Source organism: Bufo bufo, chromosome 6, assembly GCF_905171765.1.
Source record: "Bufo bufo chromosome 6, aBufBuf1.1, whole genome shotgun sequence".
Taxonomy (NCBI): domain Eukaryota; kingdom Metazoa; phylum Chordata; class Amphibia; order Anura; family Bufonidae; genus Bufo; species Bufo bufo.
This window is the reverse complement of record NC_053394.1, coordinates 156,813,712-156,831,830: the sequence shown is the minus strand read 5'-3', so window position 1 is coordinate 156,831,830 and position 18,119 is coordinate 156,813,712. Positions and strand designations below refer to the sequence as shown.

General features: G+C 43.4%; 1 protein-coding gene across 1 annotated transcript in view; it reads left to right on the top strand.

Annotated features, from left to right (window-relative positions):
• The window catches only part of LOC121005398 (zinc finger protein OZF-like), a 45,979-nt gene extending 28,131 nt beyond the window's left edge, over positions 1 to 17,848 (top strand). Inside the window, exons 3-7 of the mRNA XM_040438134.1 lie at positions 10,594 to 10,785; positions 11,079 to 11,184; positions 13,031 to 13,125; positions 13,614 to 13,731; positions 16,639 to 17,848. Coding sequence (XP_040294068.1) covers positions 10,594 to 10,785; positions 11,079 to 11,184; positions 13,031 to 13,125; positions 13,614 to 13,731; positions 16,639 to 17,606 — 1,479 coding nt within the window. The 3' untranslated portion in view covers positions 17,607 to 17,848. The remainder of the gene's footprint in view (positions 1 to 10,593; positions 10,786 to 11,078; positions 11,185 to 13,030; positions 13,126 to 13,613; positions 13,732 to 16,638) is intronic.
• Positions 17,849 to 18,119: the final 271 nt, after the last annotated feature.

Here is an 18,119-nt window from a genome sequence, read left to right as displayed (position 1 = left end):
CCCTGAGACTACCCAAGAAAAAAAGCAAGCCTGTCTTACAAAGGGGAGGCTAGCGAAGTACCGGAGGCCGCTGCGGTTGATAAAAAATATCAAAACTGATTTTTTTATCGCCGCAGAGCGTGTAAAGTGAATGTGCAGTGATCAAAAAAAAAAATTTTTTTGTCACTGCGGTGGGGCGGGCGTGGGTGAACGCACGTGTGGGCGACCGATCAGGCCTGATCGGGCAAACACTGCGTTTTGGGTGGAGGGCGAACTAAAGTGACACTAATACTATTATAGATCTGACCGTGATCAGTTTTGATCACTTACAGATACTATAAAAGTACAAATGCTGATTAGCGATACGCTAAACAGCGAATAAAAGTGACTGCGGTGCGGTGGGGTGGGCGCTAACTGACGCTAACTACCTAACCAAGGGGCCTAAACTATCCCTAAAACCTAACAGCCAATACTAGTGAAAAAAAAAAGTGTCAGTTTACACTGATCACTTTTTGTCTTTCACTAAGTGATTGACAGGGGGCGATCAAGGGGTTAATTTGGATGATGGGGGTGATGGATGGTGATCAGGGGCTAAGGGCAGTGTTTGGTGTGTACTCACAGTGATGTCTGCTTCTCTGCTGGATCCAACCGACGAAAAGGACCAGCAGAGAAGCAGAGAAGCCATATAACAGATCATATTTACTAATATGATCTGTTATCTGGCTTGTGATTCGATTTTTTAAAAATCAGCAACCTGCCAGCGACGATCATTGGCTGGCAGGTTGCTGATGAAATACTCCTCTAACTTTTGCCGGCCCGCGATGCGCATGCGCGGGCCGGCTGTGACCGAAATCTCGCGTCTCGCGAGATGACGCGCCGGCGCGTCCAGGAGGAATGAATCAACCACCTCCAGGACGCGTCTGTGCGTACAGCGGTCCGGAGGTGGTTAAATGAGCTTTAACCACTTCAGCCCCCAGTGCTTAAACACCCTGAAAGACCAGGCCACTTTTTACACTTCTGACCTACACTACTTTCACCATTTATTGCTCGGTCATGCAACTTACCACCCAAATGAATTTTACCTCCTTTTCTTCTCACTAATAGAGCTTTCATTTGGTGGTATTTCTTTGCTGCTGACATTTTTACTTTTTTTGTTATTAATCGAAATTTAACGATTTTTTTGCAAAAAAATGACATTTTTCACTTTCAGTTGTCAAATTTTGCAAAAAAAACTACATCCATATATAAATTTTGCTCTAAATTTATTGTTCTACATGTCTTTGATAAAAAAAAAATGTTTGGGTAAAAAAAAAATGGTTTGGGTAAAAGTTATAGCGTTTACAAACTATGGTACAAAAATGTGAATTTCCGCTTTTTGAAGCAGCTCTGACTTTCTGAGCACCTGTCATGTTTCCTGAGGTTCTACAATGCCCAGACAGTACAAACACCCCACAAATGACCCCATTTCGGAAAGTACACACCCTAAGGTATTCGCTGATGGGCATAGTGAGTTCATAGAACTTTTTATTTTTTGTCACAAGTTAGCGGAAAATGATGATTTTTTTTTTTTTTTCTTACAAAGTCTCATATTCCACTAACTTGTGACAAAAAATAAAAACTTCCATGAACTCACTATTCCCATCAGTGAATACCTTGGGGTCTCTTCTTTCCAAAATGGGGTCACTTGTGGGGTAGTTATACTGCCCTGGCATTCTAGGGGCCCAAATGTGTGGTAAGGAGTTTGAAATCAAATTCAGTAAAAAAATGACCTGTGAAATCCGAAAGGTGCTCTTTGGAATGTGGGCCCCTTTGCCCACCTAGGCTGCAAAAAAGTGTCACACATCTGGTATCCCCGTACTCAGGAGAAGTTGAGGAATGTGTTTTGGGGTGTCTTTTTACATATACCCATGCTGGGTGAGATAAATATCTTGGTCAAATGCCAACTTTGTATAAAAAAATGGGAAAAGTTGTCTTTTGCCAAGATATTTCTCTCACCCAGTATGGGTATATATAAAATGACACCCCAAAACACATTCCCCACCTTCTCCTGAGTACGGAGATACCAGATGTGTGACACTTTTTTGCAGCCTAGGTGGGCAAAGGGGCCCATATTCCAAAGAGCACCTTTCGGATTTCACAGGTCATTTTTTACAGAATTTGATTTCAAACTCCTTACCACACATTTGGGCCCCTAGAATGCCAGGGCAGTATAACTACCCCACAAGTGACCCCATTTTGGAAAGAAGAGACCCCAAGGTATTCGCTGATGGGCATAGTGAGTTCATGGAAATTTTTATTTTTTGTCACAAGTTAGTGGAATATGAGACTTTGTATGAAAAAAAAATCAAAAAAAAAAATCATCATTTTCCACTAACTTGTAACAAAAAATAAAAAATTCGAGGAACTCGACATGCCCCTCACGGAATACCTTGGGGTGTCTTCTTTCCAAAATGGGGTCACTTGTGGGGTAGTTATACTGCCCTGGCATTTTCCAGGGGCCCTAATATCTGGTAAGTAGGTAAATGACCTGTGAAATCCGAAAGGTGCTCTTTGGAATGTGGGCCCCTTTGCCCACCTAGGCTGCAAAAAAGTGTCACACATCTGGTATCTCCGTACTCAGGAGAAGGTGGGGAATGTGTTTTGGGGTGTCATTTTACATATACCCATGCTGGGTGAGAGAAATATCTTGGCAAAAGACAACTTTTCCCATTTTTTTTATACTAAGTTGGCATTTGACCAAGATATTTATCTCACCCAGCATGGGTATATGTAAAATGACACCCCAAAACATATTCCCCAACTTCTGCTGAATACGGAGATACCACATGTGTGACACTTTTTTGCAGCCTAGGTGGGCAAAGGTGCCCAAATTCCTTTTAGGAGGGCATTTTTAGACATTTGGATACCAGACTTCTTCTCACGCTTTGGGGCCCCTAAAATGCCAGGGCAGTATAAATACCCCACATGTGACCCCATTTTGGAAAGAAGACACCCCAAGGTATTCAATGAGGGGCATGGCGAGTTCATTGAAAAAAAAAATTTTTGGCACAAGTTAGCGGAAATTGATTTTTATGATTTTGTTCTCACAAAGTCTCCCTTTCCGCTAACTTGGGACAAAAATTTCAATCTTTCATGGACTCAATAAGCCCCTCAGCGAATACCTTGGGGTGTCTTCTTTCCAAAATGGTGTTATTTGTGGGGTGTTTGTACTGCCCTGGCATTTGAGGGTCTCCGCAATCATTACATGTATGCCCAGCATTAGGAGTTTCTGCTATTCTCCTTATATTGAGCATACGGGTAATGAGATTTTTTTTTTCCGTTCAGCCTCTGGGCTGAAAGAAAAAAATGAACGGCACAGATTTCTTCATTCGCATCGATCAATGTGGATGAAAAAATCTCTGCCAAAAAAAGAAAAAGGAGGGGAAAGGCGTCTGCCAGGACATAGGAGCTCCGCCCAACATCCATACCCACTTCAGCTCGTATGCCCTGGCAAACCAGATTTCTCCATTCACATCAATCGATGTGGATGAATAAATCATTGCCGCGATTTTTTTTTTTATATATACAAAGTGTTTGCCAAAGTATATGAACCCTGCCACCTCCTCAGCTCATATGCCTCGGCAAACGTATCTTTTACTGCAGAGGAGAAATCTCGTCTTGCAGTGCCGCATACACCGACTTGCGTGTAATCTGACAGCAGCGCAATGCTTCTGTCCGAATGCACATCAGTGCTGCAGCTGGTCGATCGGTTGGTCCACCTGAAAGGTAAAAAAAACAAAACAAAAAAGAAAAAACCAGGCCGCAAAGCAATAACTTTATTAACTGTTGAACAGAACATAGAAACTTTTTTTTAAACTTTTTTAACTGAACGTTTAACTGTTTTACTTACCGGTATATTTTTTTTTTAGTTTTTTTTACCTTTATAGAACAAACCTCTCCTTCCCCATGGGACAATGTGCAAAGCGCAAATCGCCCAAAGATGTGGCGAAGTACGTTATGCACTTTATCCCAGGTGAAAGAAGAGGTTTGCAGCAGCTGTGAGTGAATGGGCCCTAATAGCCCTGTGTGCCTGTCCTGGTGAGATGTGATCCCTATGCTAGGTGTACCTGTGTGTGGTACTTCCGGAAACACTCTCCATAGCATAGGGCAGGGTGGTCAGCACAGTCAGGACAGAAATAGCGGGTGTCACGCCTTATTCCACTCCTGCTACAGACACGACATCTTTTTCGGGGTGACGGTTGGGTTGAGGTACCAGGAACGACACTGGGGAAATGTCGCTCGTGTAGACGGCTAACTACACTGGTGGATGGGGCCACGGAACCTCCTGGGTAAAGGAGGTTCTCGATGATCTCTTCCTGGAATTTGAGGAAGGATCCTGTTCTCCCAGCCTTACTGTAGAGAACAAAACTATTGTAGAGCGCCAATTGAATTAAATATACAGACACCTTCTTATACCAGCGTCTGGTTCTGCGGGAAACTAAATACGGAGACAACATCTGGTCATTGAAGTCCACCCCTCCCATGAACGCATTATAGTCGTGGACACAGAGGGGCTTTTCAATGACACGGGTTGCTCGCTCAATTTGGATTGTCGTGTCTGCGTGAATGGAGGAGAGCATGTAAACGTCACGCTTGTCTCTCCATTTCACCGCGAGCAGTTCTTCGTTACACAAGGCAGCCCTCTGCCCCCTTGCAAGACGGGTGGTTACAAGCCGTTGGGGGAAGCCCACGCGACTAGTTCGCGCGGTGCCACAGGCGCAAATCCGTTCTAGAAACAAATGCCTAAAGAGGGCCACACTTGTGTAGAAATTGTCCACATAAAGATGGTACCCCTTGCCGAATAAGGGTGACACCAAGTCCCAGACTGTCTTCCCACTGCTCCCCAGGTAGTCAGGGCAACCGACCGGCTCCAGGGTCTGATCTTTTCCCTCATAGATCCGAAATATGTGGGTATAGCCTGTGGCCCTTTCACAGAGCTTATACAATTTGACCCCATACCGGGCACGCTTGCTTGGGATGTATTGTTTGAAGCCAAGGCGCCCGGTAAAATGTATTAGGGACTCGTCTACGCAGATGTTTTGCTCAGGGGTATACAAATCTGCAAATTTCAGGTTGAAATGGTCTATGAGGGGCCGAATTTTGTGGAGCCGGTCAAAAGCAGGGTGGCCTCTGGGACGGGAGGTGGTGTTGTCGCTAAAGTGCAGGAAACGCAGGATGGTCTCAAATCGTGTCCTGGACATAGCAGCAGAGAACATGGGCATGTGATGAATTGGGTGCGTTGACCAATATGACCGCAATTCATGCTTTTTTGTCAGGCCCATGTTGAGGAGAAGGCCCAAAAAAATTTTAAGTTCGGAAACTTGGACTGGTTTCCACCGGAAAGGCTGGGCATAATAGCTTCCCGGGTTAGCGGTTATAAATTGTGTGGCATACTGGTTGGTCTCTGCCACGACTAAGTCCAAGAGCTCCGCAGTCAAGAACAGCTCAAAAAATCCCAGGGCCGAACCGATTTGAGCCGTCTCAACCCGAACTCCAGACTGGGCGGTGAAAGGGGGAACTACTGGTGCGGCTGAAGTTGGTGACTGCCAATCAGGATTTGCCAGCACCTCAGGGACTCTAGGGGCTCTACGGGCCTGTCTGTGCGGTGGCTGCGACGGGGTAACTATTGCACGTGCCACCGTACCAGCTTCAACTGCCCTTCTGGTGCTCGCTACTTCACCAGGTTGTACGGCAGTGCTGGTACTAGGTCCAGGAAGGGCTGCGCTGCTGGTGTATGCCTCACCACGTGATCCGGCAGCGACAGCCCCACTCTGCTGCTCTTGAAGCGGATCCTGCGTAACCTGTGGTCTAGCGACATGGGGCCGGGTACGCCTGGTGCTGCCAGGGACCTCCACCTCCTCGTCTGAACTTTGGGTCAGAGAGCCACTGCTTTCCACAGGTTCATATTCTGACCCGCTAAATTCGTCAGATGAGGGTTCCCACTCCTCATCCGACTGGGTCAGAATCCTGTAGGCCTCTTCAGAAGAATACCCCCTGTTTGACATTTTGGACTACTAAATTTAGGGGTATTCCCTGAGACTACCCAAGAAAAAAAGCAAACCTGTCTTACAAAGGGGAGGCTAGCGAAGTACCGGAGGCCGCTGCGGTTGATAAAAAATATCAAAACTGATTTTTTTATCGCCGCAGTGCGTGTAAAATGAATGTGCAGTGATCAAAAAATATATATTTTTTGTCACTGCGGTGGGGCGGGCGTGGGTGAACGCACGTGTGGGCGACCGATCAGGCCTGATCGGACAAACACTGCGTTTTGGGTGGAGGGCGAACTAAAGTGACACTAATACTATTATAGATCTGACCGTGATCAGTTTTGATCACTTACAGATACTATAAAAGTACAAATGCTGATTAGCGATACGCTAAACAGCGAATAAAAGTGACTGCGGTGCGGTGGGGTGGGCGCTAACTGACGCTAACTACCTAACCAAGGGGCCTAAACTATCCCTAAAACCTAACAGCCAATACCAGTGAAAAAAAAAAAGTGACAGTTTACACTGATCACTTTTTTTCCTTTCACTAGTGATTGACAGGGGCGATCAAAGGGGTGATCAAAGGGTTAATTGGGGTGCAGGTGGGTGATCTGGGGCTAAGGTGTAGTGTTGGTGCTACTCACAGTTCAGTCTGCTCCTGTGCTGGATCCAACCGACGAAAAGGACCAGCACAGGAGCAGACAAGCCATATAACAGATCATATTTACTAATATGATCTGTTATATGACTTTGGATTGGATTTTTTGAAAATCGCCAGCCTGCCAGCCAATGATCGTTGCTGGCAGGCTGGTGACGAAATACTTCTTTTAATTTTGCCGGCCCGCGATGCGCATGCGCAGGCCGGCTTTGAGCGAAATCTCGCGTCTCGCGAGATGACGCGTATATGCGTGACTCTGCGCAGCGCTGCCACCTCCGGAACGCAATCCTGCGTTAGGCGGTCCGGAGGTGGTTAAAATCATCACAAAAAAAGTTTATATCGCCCCCCTTTCCGTATAATAAAAAAATAAATACCTAAATAACAATAAATATAAACATCATGGGTGTCACCGCGACTGAAAACACCTGTACTATTAAAATATTTTAAAAAAATTACTATACGACGAAGGGCGTAACGGAAAAAAGGGTCAAAATGGCCTATTTGCCATTTTTTCATTGCTTCTCTTACCCAAAAAAATGTAATAAAATGTGATCAAAAAGTCACACACTCCAAAATGGTAACAATAAAAACTACATATTGTCCTGCAAAAAATTAGCCCCTATAGATAGCTCAGTATACATAAGTATGCAAAAGTTATGGGGGTCAGAATATGGTAGTTTAAATGTTTAAAAATGTTAAAATTTATTTGAGTTATGCCGCAAACTAAACGCCGTGCGAACAAAACCCGTAAAACGGTGGAGGAATTGCATTTTTTTATTTTTTTATTCCACCCCATTTGGAATTTTTTTTACCGCTTCCCACTACATTTTATGCCATGATTAATGGTGGCATTAGAAAGTACAATTTGTCCCACACAAAATAAGCCCTCATACAGCTATGTGAATGGAAATATAAAAATGTTATGGCTCAAGGAAGATAGGGAAGAAAAAAGAAAATGAAAAAACCTCCGGTAGTGAAAGGTTTAATACTAAAAAGGATACATCAATGTACAGACATGTAACTTATGGGTGCAGTATACAGTATAGGTGCAGTATCCCCTCATACTACATAATGTGTACTTTCACATGCCAACTGATAATTTTTATATTCCTCCTGGTGGGGGCCAATTATTCCTTCTTGTATTTTTCACTCATTTTTAGTATTTCACAATAAAAGTTACATTTTAAATACTGTTATAATTGTTAATTTTGCCTAGGACCCTCCGCAGGGGATTAGTCATGGCTTAATCTCTTCAGAACAGCCTATCATTAAGTTTGGTTCCTATTCCAGGAGGTTTTTTTTCTCCATGCCCCTTTCCAGATTCCCCCCAGCTTGCTGTGCAGGCAGCCTCTATCCAGCACCTTGTGTTGCAGTTGGCAGGCTTGAAGCATGAGTGTGTTGTATAGCCAGATGCCCGGATAGGAGAAGGGCCTCCTTTTTTTTTAGGAAGGCATCTTAGTGATACAGGAGTGCTAGTGATTTAAATTGGCGATGGGGATAGCAACCCTTTCAGCTCTAGGGAAGGGCTGAGAACCTTTTGGCAGCCTACAAGATACCATACATGGCAAAAGCCTGTTGTGCCATCCCATCTTAATGCTACAGATTCTCAATTTTGGTATCTGCCTGTTGGCGTATGGGATCTTTTACCCGTATCGAGTGAGATGTAATTTGTCCTTTTATTTTTCCCTGCTGGTGGTTTAGTTGTATATCCTGTTTGCCTTTGTAATTTTGAGTTTATAAGATCTTTAATAGTGTTTGAGTGAACTTGTGTTTTCAAGTTCTACTCACAAGGTTCGGGTTATCTAAGAATTCCGGAATGGATTCCGCTACCACGGACCGAAACCCGAACCTTGTATGCCGAACTTGAAAGCAGAAGTTCTCTCATCCCTAATCTTTTTCTAATCACTGGGCAGTGTGTAGTCACTAGCCCCTTATCTGGTATAGTTTCCACCTGTATTGTTGGGTCCCTGGTGCTCTGAATTTCCAACCCTCTGAGGGATCTAAATATCTGAGGATGTATGCTCTGGACCTGGCTTTCTGCCTCGTTGCCTCTGGGCCTGGCTTGCTGCCTCGTTGCCTCATGTAGGGGGCATTTCAAACCAGCCGCTCAGTCCATCTCAGGTGGGCTCCAATGGGGCCACCGTTCTTGTGAACTGTGGGGGTCCCAGCAGTGGGACTAGCTGACATGCAGCTGCTCGGCCATGGAAACCCATGCTATGCAACTCCTGGTGCACAGTTGTTCTGCTGATGTTAATGTCAGAAGAGTTTTGGAACTCTACAGTTATTGAGTCAGCATAATGTTGGCCACTTATATACAGCCCCGCTCTGTAACCGCTCTGTGTTTCTGTGGTTCCTGAATGCTTCAACTTTCCAATAATACCTCTCACAGTTTATTGTGGAATATCTAGGAAGGAAGAAATTTCATGAACTGACTTGTTGCAACTCTGGCATCCTATTACAGTACTACGCTGAATTCAGTAAGCTCTTTAGAACGACCCATTTTTTCAGAAATATTTGTAAAGGCAGACTGCATGGCTAGACAGCAGAATTCAGTGATTGAGAGGTGTGTTCTAATACTTTTGGTTTTTGGGATTTACTTTTTGGGCGTTCACTGTGTGCTGTAAATAATTATTCTGTGGCTCAGTATGATTATACTAAATTGATATTGTTTTTATTATTTTATGCTTGCATAATTACATAGATAATACAGTTGAAAAAAGACATAAGTCCATCAAGTTCAACCAAGGGATAGGTGGGGACGCGAATCCCAGAAGGAAGTGAGAATAATAAACACTTTTACAAAATAATTGTTGTTGTTTTTACCAATAAATTATGTATAAAATTTATAGTACAGGTTACAAACGCAATGTTTCTTTTTATATATATTTTTTTCTCATAAAAAGTTATTTTAAAATCTTTTTCTGTAAAACTACTTAGGTGCTGCAGTCAGCATCGACCGCAGCATCTAAGCGGGTTGAACAGCTAATTAGATGTAGAGGAGTGATAGGATGAGAAAACGCTCATCTTTTCAATCTTTTTATGAGCAGTAGAGAATTGCAGATTTGTAGTTTGCAAGAGTTGGAGACTCACAGGTTGGGAAAAATTGACATACAGGGACAAGAGGAAGATCTGTGACTCTCAGCCTGTCCCTCCATGCTGCCTGCTTGCCCTCTTCACTCCTCCTCGACACAGGAGCCTCTGGACACTAGAGAGCTGAGATCATAGCTATTTTGCATATTACTGTTTCCCAGGGTGCTTTGCATTTTGCTGTGTTGAGACTCTTACATGAGGTTCCTTGTAGTTGGTTTCCCTAAGATCAGCTATTGCTTTGTTTGAGTAGTCTCCAAGGCTTGGCTCCAGGTTAGCCAGAATCCTACTCCACACTGATGAGGGGCAAGACCCCGAAACAGCTGTTTGTGGATGATAATTGGCTTAGGTCTTCTCCTGTCACATCCTTAAGGCTTGTAAAAGAGCTGGATCTTGAGATAGGGGTCATTTAATATGGTGCATCTGGTGATCTATATAATGGGGACGCCACTTTGCTTGGTTTTTCCTTGGAGGAATATTTGGCTTTCACTGTGTTGAAGACCCATAACTGGGGCTCCATGGTTATTTTGCATATCACTGTTTCCCAGGGAGCTTTGCACTTTGGATTGCTGTGTTGAGACCCTTAAATGAGGCTCCACTGTGTTTTGTTTTTTTTTGTAGTTGGTCTCCCTAAGATCAGCTATTGTTTTGTTTGAGATCATGAAGGGGAGCCATTGAGGCAATGGTGGCCATCTTCACTCTGGACAGTAGTTTTATTTCAGCTTTTGCCGAGATTATCACTTTAAGATAATACACTTGATCTTAATAACCGTGTCAAGTTGAAAAGAGGTAATTATGGGAATGTATATAATTATATGTAGCACTGTCTCTCTCCATACACAGGATTACACAGTGGTGAAGAAGACATCTGATAAGTTTATGACCCCCAGCAGCCATCCCTGTGTCTCAGGAAGATGGACCAGGAAACGTAACCACACCATGGAGCCTCCACCTCACTCACTGATACTTGATAAAAGCAAAGTATATAAAATTCTAGCACTAACTAATGACATCATTGAGCTGCTGACTGGAGAGGTGAGCGCCGGATGATGACTGTGTCATTGTGTGTGTCAGATTAAGTTACTTTTACACCTCAGGTGTGAATTCCAGCAGACAATTCTGGGAATCGGCTGGACTCAAACTGCAGCATGCAGCGGTTTGTGTCCGGCCGATTCTCCGCTTTGTCTGCCGGAGTGCGGCTGGATCTCCGCCGGGCCCCGTTATAATTAATAGGGCCAGCGGGCATTCAGTTTTGAGGATTCCATCAGGCTGTTTTCTGCTGGAGTTCACACCAGAGGTGTGAAACTAGCCTTACTCCAAGGTGTCAGGATGTCACTAGCTATCTCTCCATGCAGGAGTGGGAAAATTTAGATGGGCATGAAGATCTCTACAAGGATGTCATGATAGAGGACCATCAGCCTGTCGCATCACCAGGTAAGAAGAGAATTTAATTGTTGGTAATGAAGGAAAAATTTTTGTGCATCACCTAGATACACCTGTCATATGATCATCACATATACAGTAGCCAGATTGGAGGATGGGAGTAGTAGTGGCTCCTGTTATCACACAGTCTATCACAGTGGCTGTCCTCTCACCGTTACTCCCTAGGGACAGTGCAGCATAAGAAAAGGGCACCTTTTCCTCCCTCGGGGCACACCCTGATTCTGGGGCTCCTACCTGATGGTATTTGGGTTGTCTGTGATGTTAGGTGTTTGGATGGGTGCAAGGCTGGGGCGTGTAGAGTGCAATGGCCAGTGTATGGTACAAAAGTCAGGAAAGCAGGCCAGAGTTAGAGAAGCATAAAGGTTTCTTATTTTTTACTCATTTTATTGAACAAATCAAATAAAACGTATACAATAGTTATGTTTCACATCTCTGACAGAATATTACAACGTAATATGAGTTGCGACATAGTAAGGTACAGATTACAAGAAAGATGCCTATTGCAGTATGTAGATATCCATTAATTATCCCTGAGTATCAGCAGTAAGCATACAGTGAGATAAGGTGTTTAAGGTAGTCCTAAAGGCTTGTACAGAATATTGCGTCAAAGGTGAGGAGCACCATGATCCCCAGATCTTGTTACACTTGGAGTCACAGCCTCTGTGTTTTTAATATTTTTTTTATTTTTTACGGAGTGTAAATTAGGAGTTGTACATCCAGTTATAGCAAAACACAGTCTCAACTGTACACAGTGCAAATTCATTCCCCATATAGGGAGGTATGGAGGATGGCAAAGTGGTAAATAATGGCACTCTTGGTATGCTATTTCGCTAAAGTCTCTCTCACTAGAATCTCAGGTTGGTGGCTGTAATCTGGCAATTATGGCTGTAGGATCCACTGCGGGATACAGGTCTTTAGAGGCATGTCTGGCGAGGACATGTTTTAGTGTGATAGATGCCTTAAAGGGGTTGTCCCCCTTCAGCAAAAAGCATTTATCATGTAGACAAAGTTAATACAAGGCACTTACCAATGTATTGTGATTGTCCATATTGCCTCATTTGCTGGCTTGATTTATTTTTCCATCACATTATACACTGCCTGTATGCAGGGGATACAACCACCCTGTAATCCAGCAGTGGTGGCCGTGCTTACACACTATAGGAAAAGGCTCTCTCTGATGGCTGGGACTGTGGGAGTGCGCATAGGCCAGCACCTTTTCCTATAGTGTGCAAGCATGACCACCACTGCCAGATTGCAGGGTGGTCATAACCCCAGGAAACAAGCAGTGTATTATGTGATGGAAAATTTAATATATCCAGCAGAGGAGGCAATATGGACAATCACAATACATCAGTAAGTGCCTTGTATTAACTTTGTGTACATGATAAATGCTATTTGCTGAAGTGAGACAGTCCCTTTTAACTGTAGACCCTCACAAGCAGCAAAGTCTGAATAGCTGTAGTCACAGGTTATTTTGCTGACTCTTATGCTTGGCCATAGAAATTTTAAGTTCTTATTTTCTTCTCTCTCTCTTGCTGTGGCACAAGCAGTAACTTTCACAGCGATCAGTTAGTCTCTGAGGATAAGGAGCATATGGACTTGCTTCCTCTCTCCTCACAAACTCATCTGCTCTCCCTTTATCTAGTCAGGAAGTAGGACTATCTCCTGTCTTTCCTGAGAGGGGTGGAACAGGGTGGTTAACCCTGTCCCTTCCAACCATACCAGGCCATGCTGGGTGTACATTACATTAAGTAACATAACATTACCAACTATTCGCAGATACCCCCTGCACTGGAATACTGCAAATGTATTCAACCATTATGTGCGTTTTCTACAGATGGATCCAGTACCAGAAATACTCCAGAAAGATGTCCCAGTCCTCTGTATTCACAGGATTCTTCAGACGATCTCAGTGTACCACCGGATCATCAGGTAAAATCATTCTAAACTGTGTGATCGTAAAAGGGTTATCCAAGACTATAAAATGCCCCCCCATATTCCGGGCCCCTCACAATGAATATACTTACCTGGCTCCCTGAGCCGCTCCTGGTCCCCGCACTGCCGCTGCTGTTTCTCCCAGTGCGTGGATGAAAACATCCGGTGTCAGTGGGAGCAGCCAGTGGGGGACGGGGACAAACCTCCCTAGCATCGCGGGAGACGCTAGGGAGGCTCGTCTCCGTAACCGCCTGCCATTGGCTGCTTGCGCCCCCCTTCTCCGACACCAGATGTTTTCATCCATGCATGGGAAGAAGCAGCGGTGTGGGGACCAGGAGAGGCTCAGGGAGCCAGGTAAGTATATTCATTGTGAGGGGCCCGGAATATGGGGGGGCATTTAGTTTTGGATAACCCCTTTAAGGGAAGATTTTTTTCAGATTTGAAACCAAAGGTGTTCTTATCTTTTTTTTTTTTCCTCTGTTTAGTGTGAAGATCTGATTGATATAAAAGTTGAAGTTATAGATGAAGAAGAAGAAGAAGAGGAGGAGATATACAGCAGGAATGATAGACAAGTTAAGGAGGAAGAACCAGATTTCAGCACAGGTTTGTTTTAAGATCTAAATACATGGTACACAAAGCCACTTTACACCCCATTCTGTCACTGCTTCAATTCATTATGCTACACTTTAAAGGGAATCTGTCACCAGTGACTGCTCTATCCAGCTGTTTGCATATATACTTAGCTGTGGTTCTCCTGATCAAAATGCTTTCTTTTGTTGATCCACGGATCCGTTCCTGAGTTGTGATACTTTTTCTTAATATACAAAATACCTTATTTTTCTGCCCATAAGATGCAGGTTTTAGAGGAGGACAATAAGAAAAAAATATTTTTCATTAGACCCAAGGTCAGACCACCAGTCAGACCTCCAATGTTAATCAGACTTTAGATGACAGCCCCAATTAGACCCCCAATGTTAATAAGACCCCAATAAGACCTCAGCTCAGACACCAATGTGAATGACCCCCAATAAGACCTCAGATAATAGCCCCGTGCCTCTCATGAGCCCACAAATGCTTCTCATCAGCCCCCATATCAGCCACCATTGCCATATTTCAGCCCTCATAATGGCCCCTATTGCCATATTTCAACCCCCATATCAGCCCCATAGCCATATTTCAGCCCCCAAGCCTCTCATCAGCCACAGAACACACAAAACAAAAACACTTACCTCTCCTCTCCTCCAGTGCTCCTCCTGCTCTTCCTGCCGTCGGCTGTACTGTGAACCGACACGCACAGCGTGAGGTCACAGAGCACCCTCACGCTGTGCGCAGCCACAGCACAGCCGACAGCTGAGGACTAGGAAGCGGTGAGTACAGAGCCTTCACCAGCTCTGGTACTAATGAGCGCTTTCATAATGGAAGAGCTCATTTGTATTCACTCCATAAGACGCAGGGCCATTTTTACCCTGCTTTTGAGGGGAAAAAATGCATCTTATGGGGCAAAAAATACGGTAAGCCTTTGATGCAATGAGGGCATCAACGTTGATCTTGTTGCACCCAAACTCTTTTTGCGGTCAGCCCCTCCCTGGCTGCTTTGCCACTGCCTGGCCTTTTTAATCAAAGCAGCGTAGGAGGGGCTGGCCACAGAAATGAGTGATGCTTGGGTGCAACAAGAGCAACGGTAATGTCCTCAATGCTCCAAAGGCCAAATTCGCACATTCAGAAAAAGTCTCACAAATCGTGAATTGAGCCTCAGATCAACAAAAGAAATACAGTATTTTAATCAGGTGAACTACAGCTATATGTCTATGTAAATGTTGGATAGGGAGGTCGCTGGTGTCAGATTTCCTAAATCATGTGGTTAAAAATGTGAATGAGGAAGTGGTCCTGGGGAAGACCATTATCTGCACTTACTGCTTTCATCGTGCGTCAAGCCCAAAATTTCAGTCCAGAAGTTCTTGCCTCTATTTTCCCATTAAATGTAGTCTATCTATTGCAGTTACTAGATTTGACGGTTACAATTTGTACATGTTCCTGGAGCTGTACCTATAAGAATCATTGCTCATTAGATCTTTTGGAAGTTGTCATTATGACAGTAGAGACCAAGAGGTTTTCCTCTGTATAGAATTCTCAGGAAATTGTTGTCTGCAATAAGCTCCACATATCATTTCACACAAAACTAGCCATTTGGGGATATTATAATCCAGTGACGTGTTTATAGAAGACCATGCAATCAAAAACAAACACCAACATTTTTGGCTGTTTTGCCATTGTATTTTCCTGGGGGATTTAGCATTTTTAGTTCATTGAATGGGTTGTCCTGTGAAGAAAACCCCTTTCCATGTGCCTTATTAGGACATATGGAGATCAAAGAATGGTATTTCACTTGGGACTCCCTCTATAAGTTAGAACAGAGAGTCGGGCTGACTCATGTAAGGGCAAGTTCGCATTTGCATTATGGAATTCTGTTATAGGCTTCCGTTATAACAAAGCTATAACGGAAGTTTAGGACGGAATGCAAAACTGAAGCCTTTAAGAGGCATTCCGTTTTGCTCCGTCCTAATACATGTCTATGGCCACAAATAACGGTTCCGTTTTGTTCCTTTATACATGATGAAAAAAATAGTCCTGTCGACGAGGCTATTTTTTCCATCATATATAATGGAACCGTTATTCCGTTATAACTGTGTTATAACGGAATTCCATAATGAGAATGAAAACCCACCCTAATACGATGTTCCCCTCCAGAGCATGATGCATGGGAAAGGTCTGGGTGACTGCAGCTTGCTCTGGAGCTTGTTTGTCATGAGCTGGACCAGGAGCGATCAACTGATCTCATGAGAGACAACCCCATCCAGAATGTTATTGTCTCTCATGAGACAATTTCTTAAAAATTCTTGTTCTTTGGGAGAATGTCCTTTCAATCTGGACTCTGGAGATATTGGATTTTCTCTAAACCATATTGGGAAGCCTGATCTGTTTTCATTTTAAAGTTTATGTTTCTTTAAATTTTTCATGTTACACCTCTTATTAATGTAATACGTTTAAAATATTCTGATCATTTTATTAACTGCTTAAGGTATGACCAGTTTTGGGCCTTCAGGACTAAGTTTATTTTATGTTGATGTAATTTTATTTGCTGGGTTATATTTTTTTTTTGTGTTTTTTTTTTGGGGGGGGGGGGGGGGTAAGTATAACTAAACTGGCAGTCCCCTCCCTTTGTCAAGTTCTTTAGATGCTGTGGTTACTACTGACTGTGGCATCTAATTATTTAAATGGAGGTATGAAAAGTTTTTCTTGTCCTGAAAGTTACAGCAGAAGCAAATATCATTGCTATGTTCCCTCAGTTGAACACATGAGGACAGCTGCTGCCTCTGCCTTGTCTAAAGTCTCCGTGACATAGTGGTATGTCAGGAACATGGCAATCTATGAGGTACATATGCCAGTGAGCACTAATTGAGTGATTTAATTGTTCATGTTCAATTTCTTTTATTTTTTTATTTTATTTAGGTCTGCGGGACCTCTCAAGTGAACATTTAACTGTGTCTCCTCATTGTGAAAGAGAAGGTTATAATTTAACACAAGATTGTCCAGGAGAAAACCCCATGTGTCCCAATATATCCCCAGTCTGTCATCTGTTGTCTGATCTCCCTGGTCCCAGGGGACACTGTCCTGATAAGCCATGTACTGAAAGTGCAGGTCTAAAGCAGGACAGTCTATATACATGCTGTAAATGTTCAAAACGTTTAGAAACCAAAACCCTTCTGCTGCGACATCAAAAAATTCACATGAAAAAGATTCCATTTTCATGCACTGACTGCGGAAAAAACTTTCCCCACAAGTCTGAACTTGTGCGACACAAGAGAATTCACACTGGGGAGAAGCCATTTTCATGCACCGAGTGCGGGAAATATTTTACCCAAAAGTCAAATCTTGCTGAACACCAGAAAACTCACACGGGAGAGAAGCCGTTTCCATGTTTAGAGTGTGGTAAAAATTTTGCAAGGAAGGCAGAGCTTATTAAGCATCAGAGAATTCACACGGGGGAGAAGCCATTTTTATGTTCTCACTGCGGGAAGCGGTTTACCCACAAATCGGAACATGTTCGACATGAACGAATTCACAAGGGGGAGAAGCCATTCCTATGCTTGGAGTGCGGAAACACCTTTGCAATGAAATCGGAACTTTTTAAACATCAGAGAATCCACACAGGAGAGAAGCCATTCTCGTGTCCTGATTGTGGAAAGTGTTTTGCGCAGAAGTCAACTCTCGTCACTCATCAGAGAATTCACACTGGAGAGAGGCCCTTTGTATGTATAGAGTGCGGAAAGGGATTTGTACAGAAGTCCGATCTTGGAAAGCATCAGAGAATTCATACAGGGGAGAAGCCATTCTCATGTTTTGTATGTAGGAGATGTTTTACAAGAAAATCCGACCTTCTTTCCCATCAGAAGTATCATAAACATGGTAAAATCTGAATCCACGTCTTATATATAGAATTATTCACATAAAAAATTGAGTCACTTTATAAAAAACATTTTATTACTTTTATAGTGTATTGATCCTGTCTGACACATCCAAATCTATTTTAAAGCATACCAGCATGTGGAGTTGTTGCCTGAAGCATACACTTGCCTTGCCTGTGAAAATCCAATCTTCTAATCCAGAGAAATGCTTCTTTTTATCGTTCTGCTAATGAAATTTTAGGTGCACCATGGGCAGAGCCACTTTTCACCTTAAATCCCAGGCTGATTTTTGTGACTCTGACTTGTCACTTTATGTGGTAATAACTTTGGAACACTTTTACTTATCCAAGCCATTCTGAGATTGTTCTCTCGTGACACATTGTACTTCATGACAGTAGTAAATTTGAGTCAATATATAAAAAATCCAAAATTAGAGAGGACCTGTCATCTGGCAAAAAATTGTGAACTAAGTGTCAGGATCTGTACAGCGGCGCCCAGGGATCTCACTGCACTTACTATTATCCC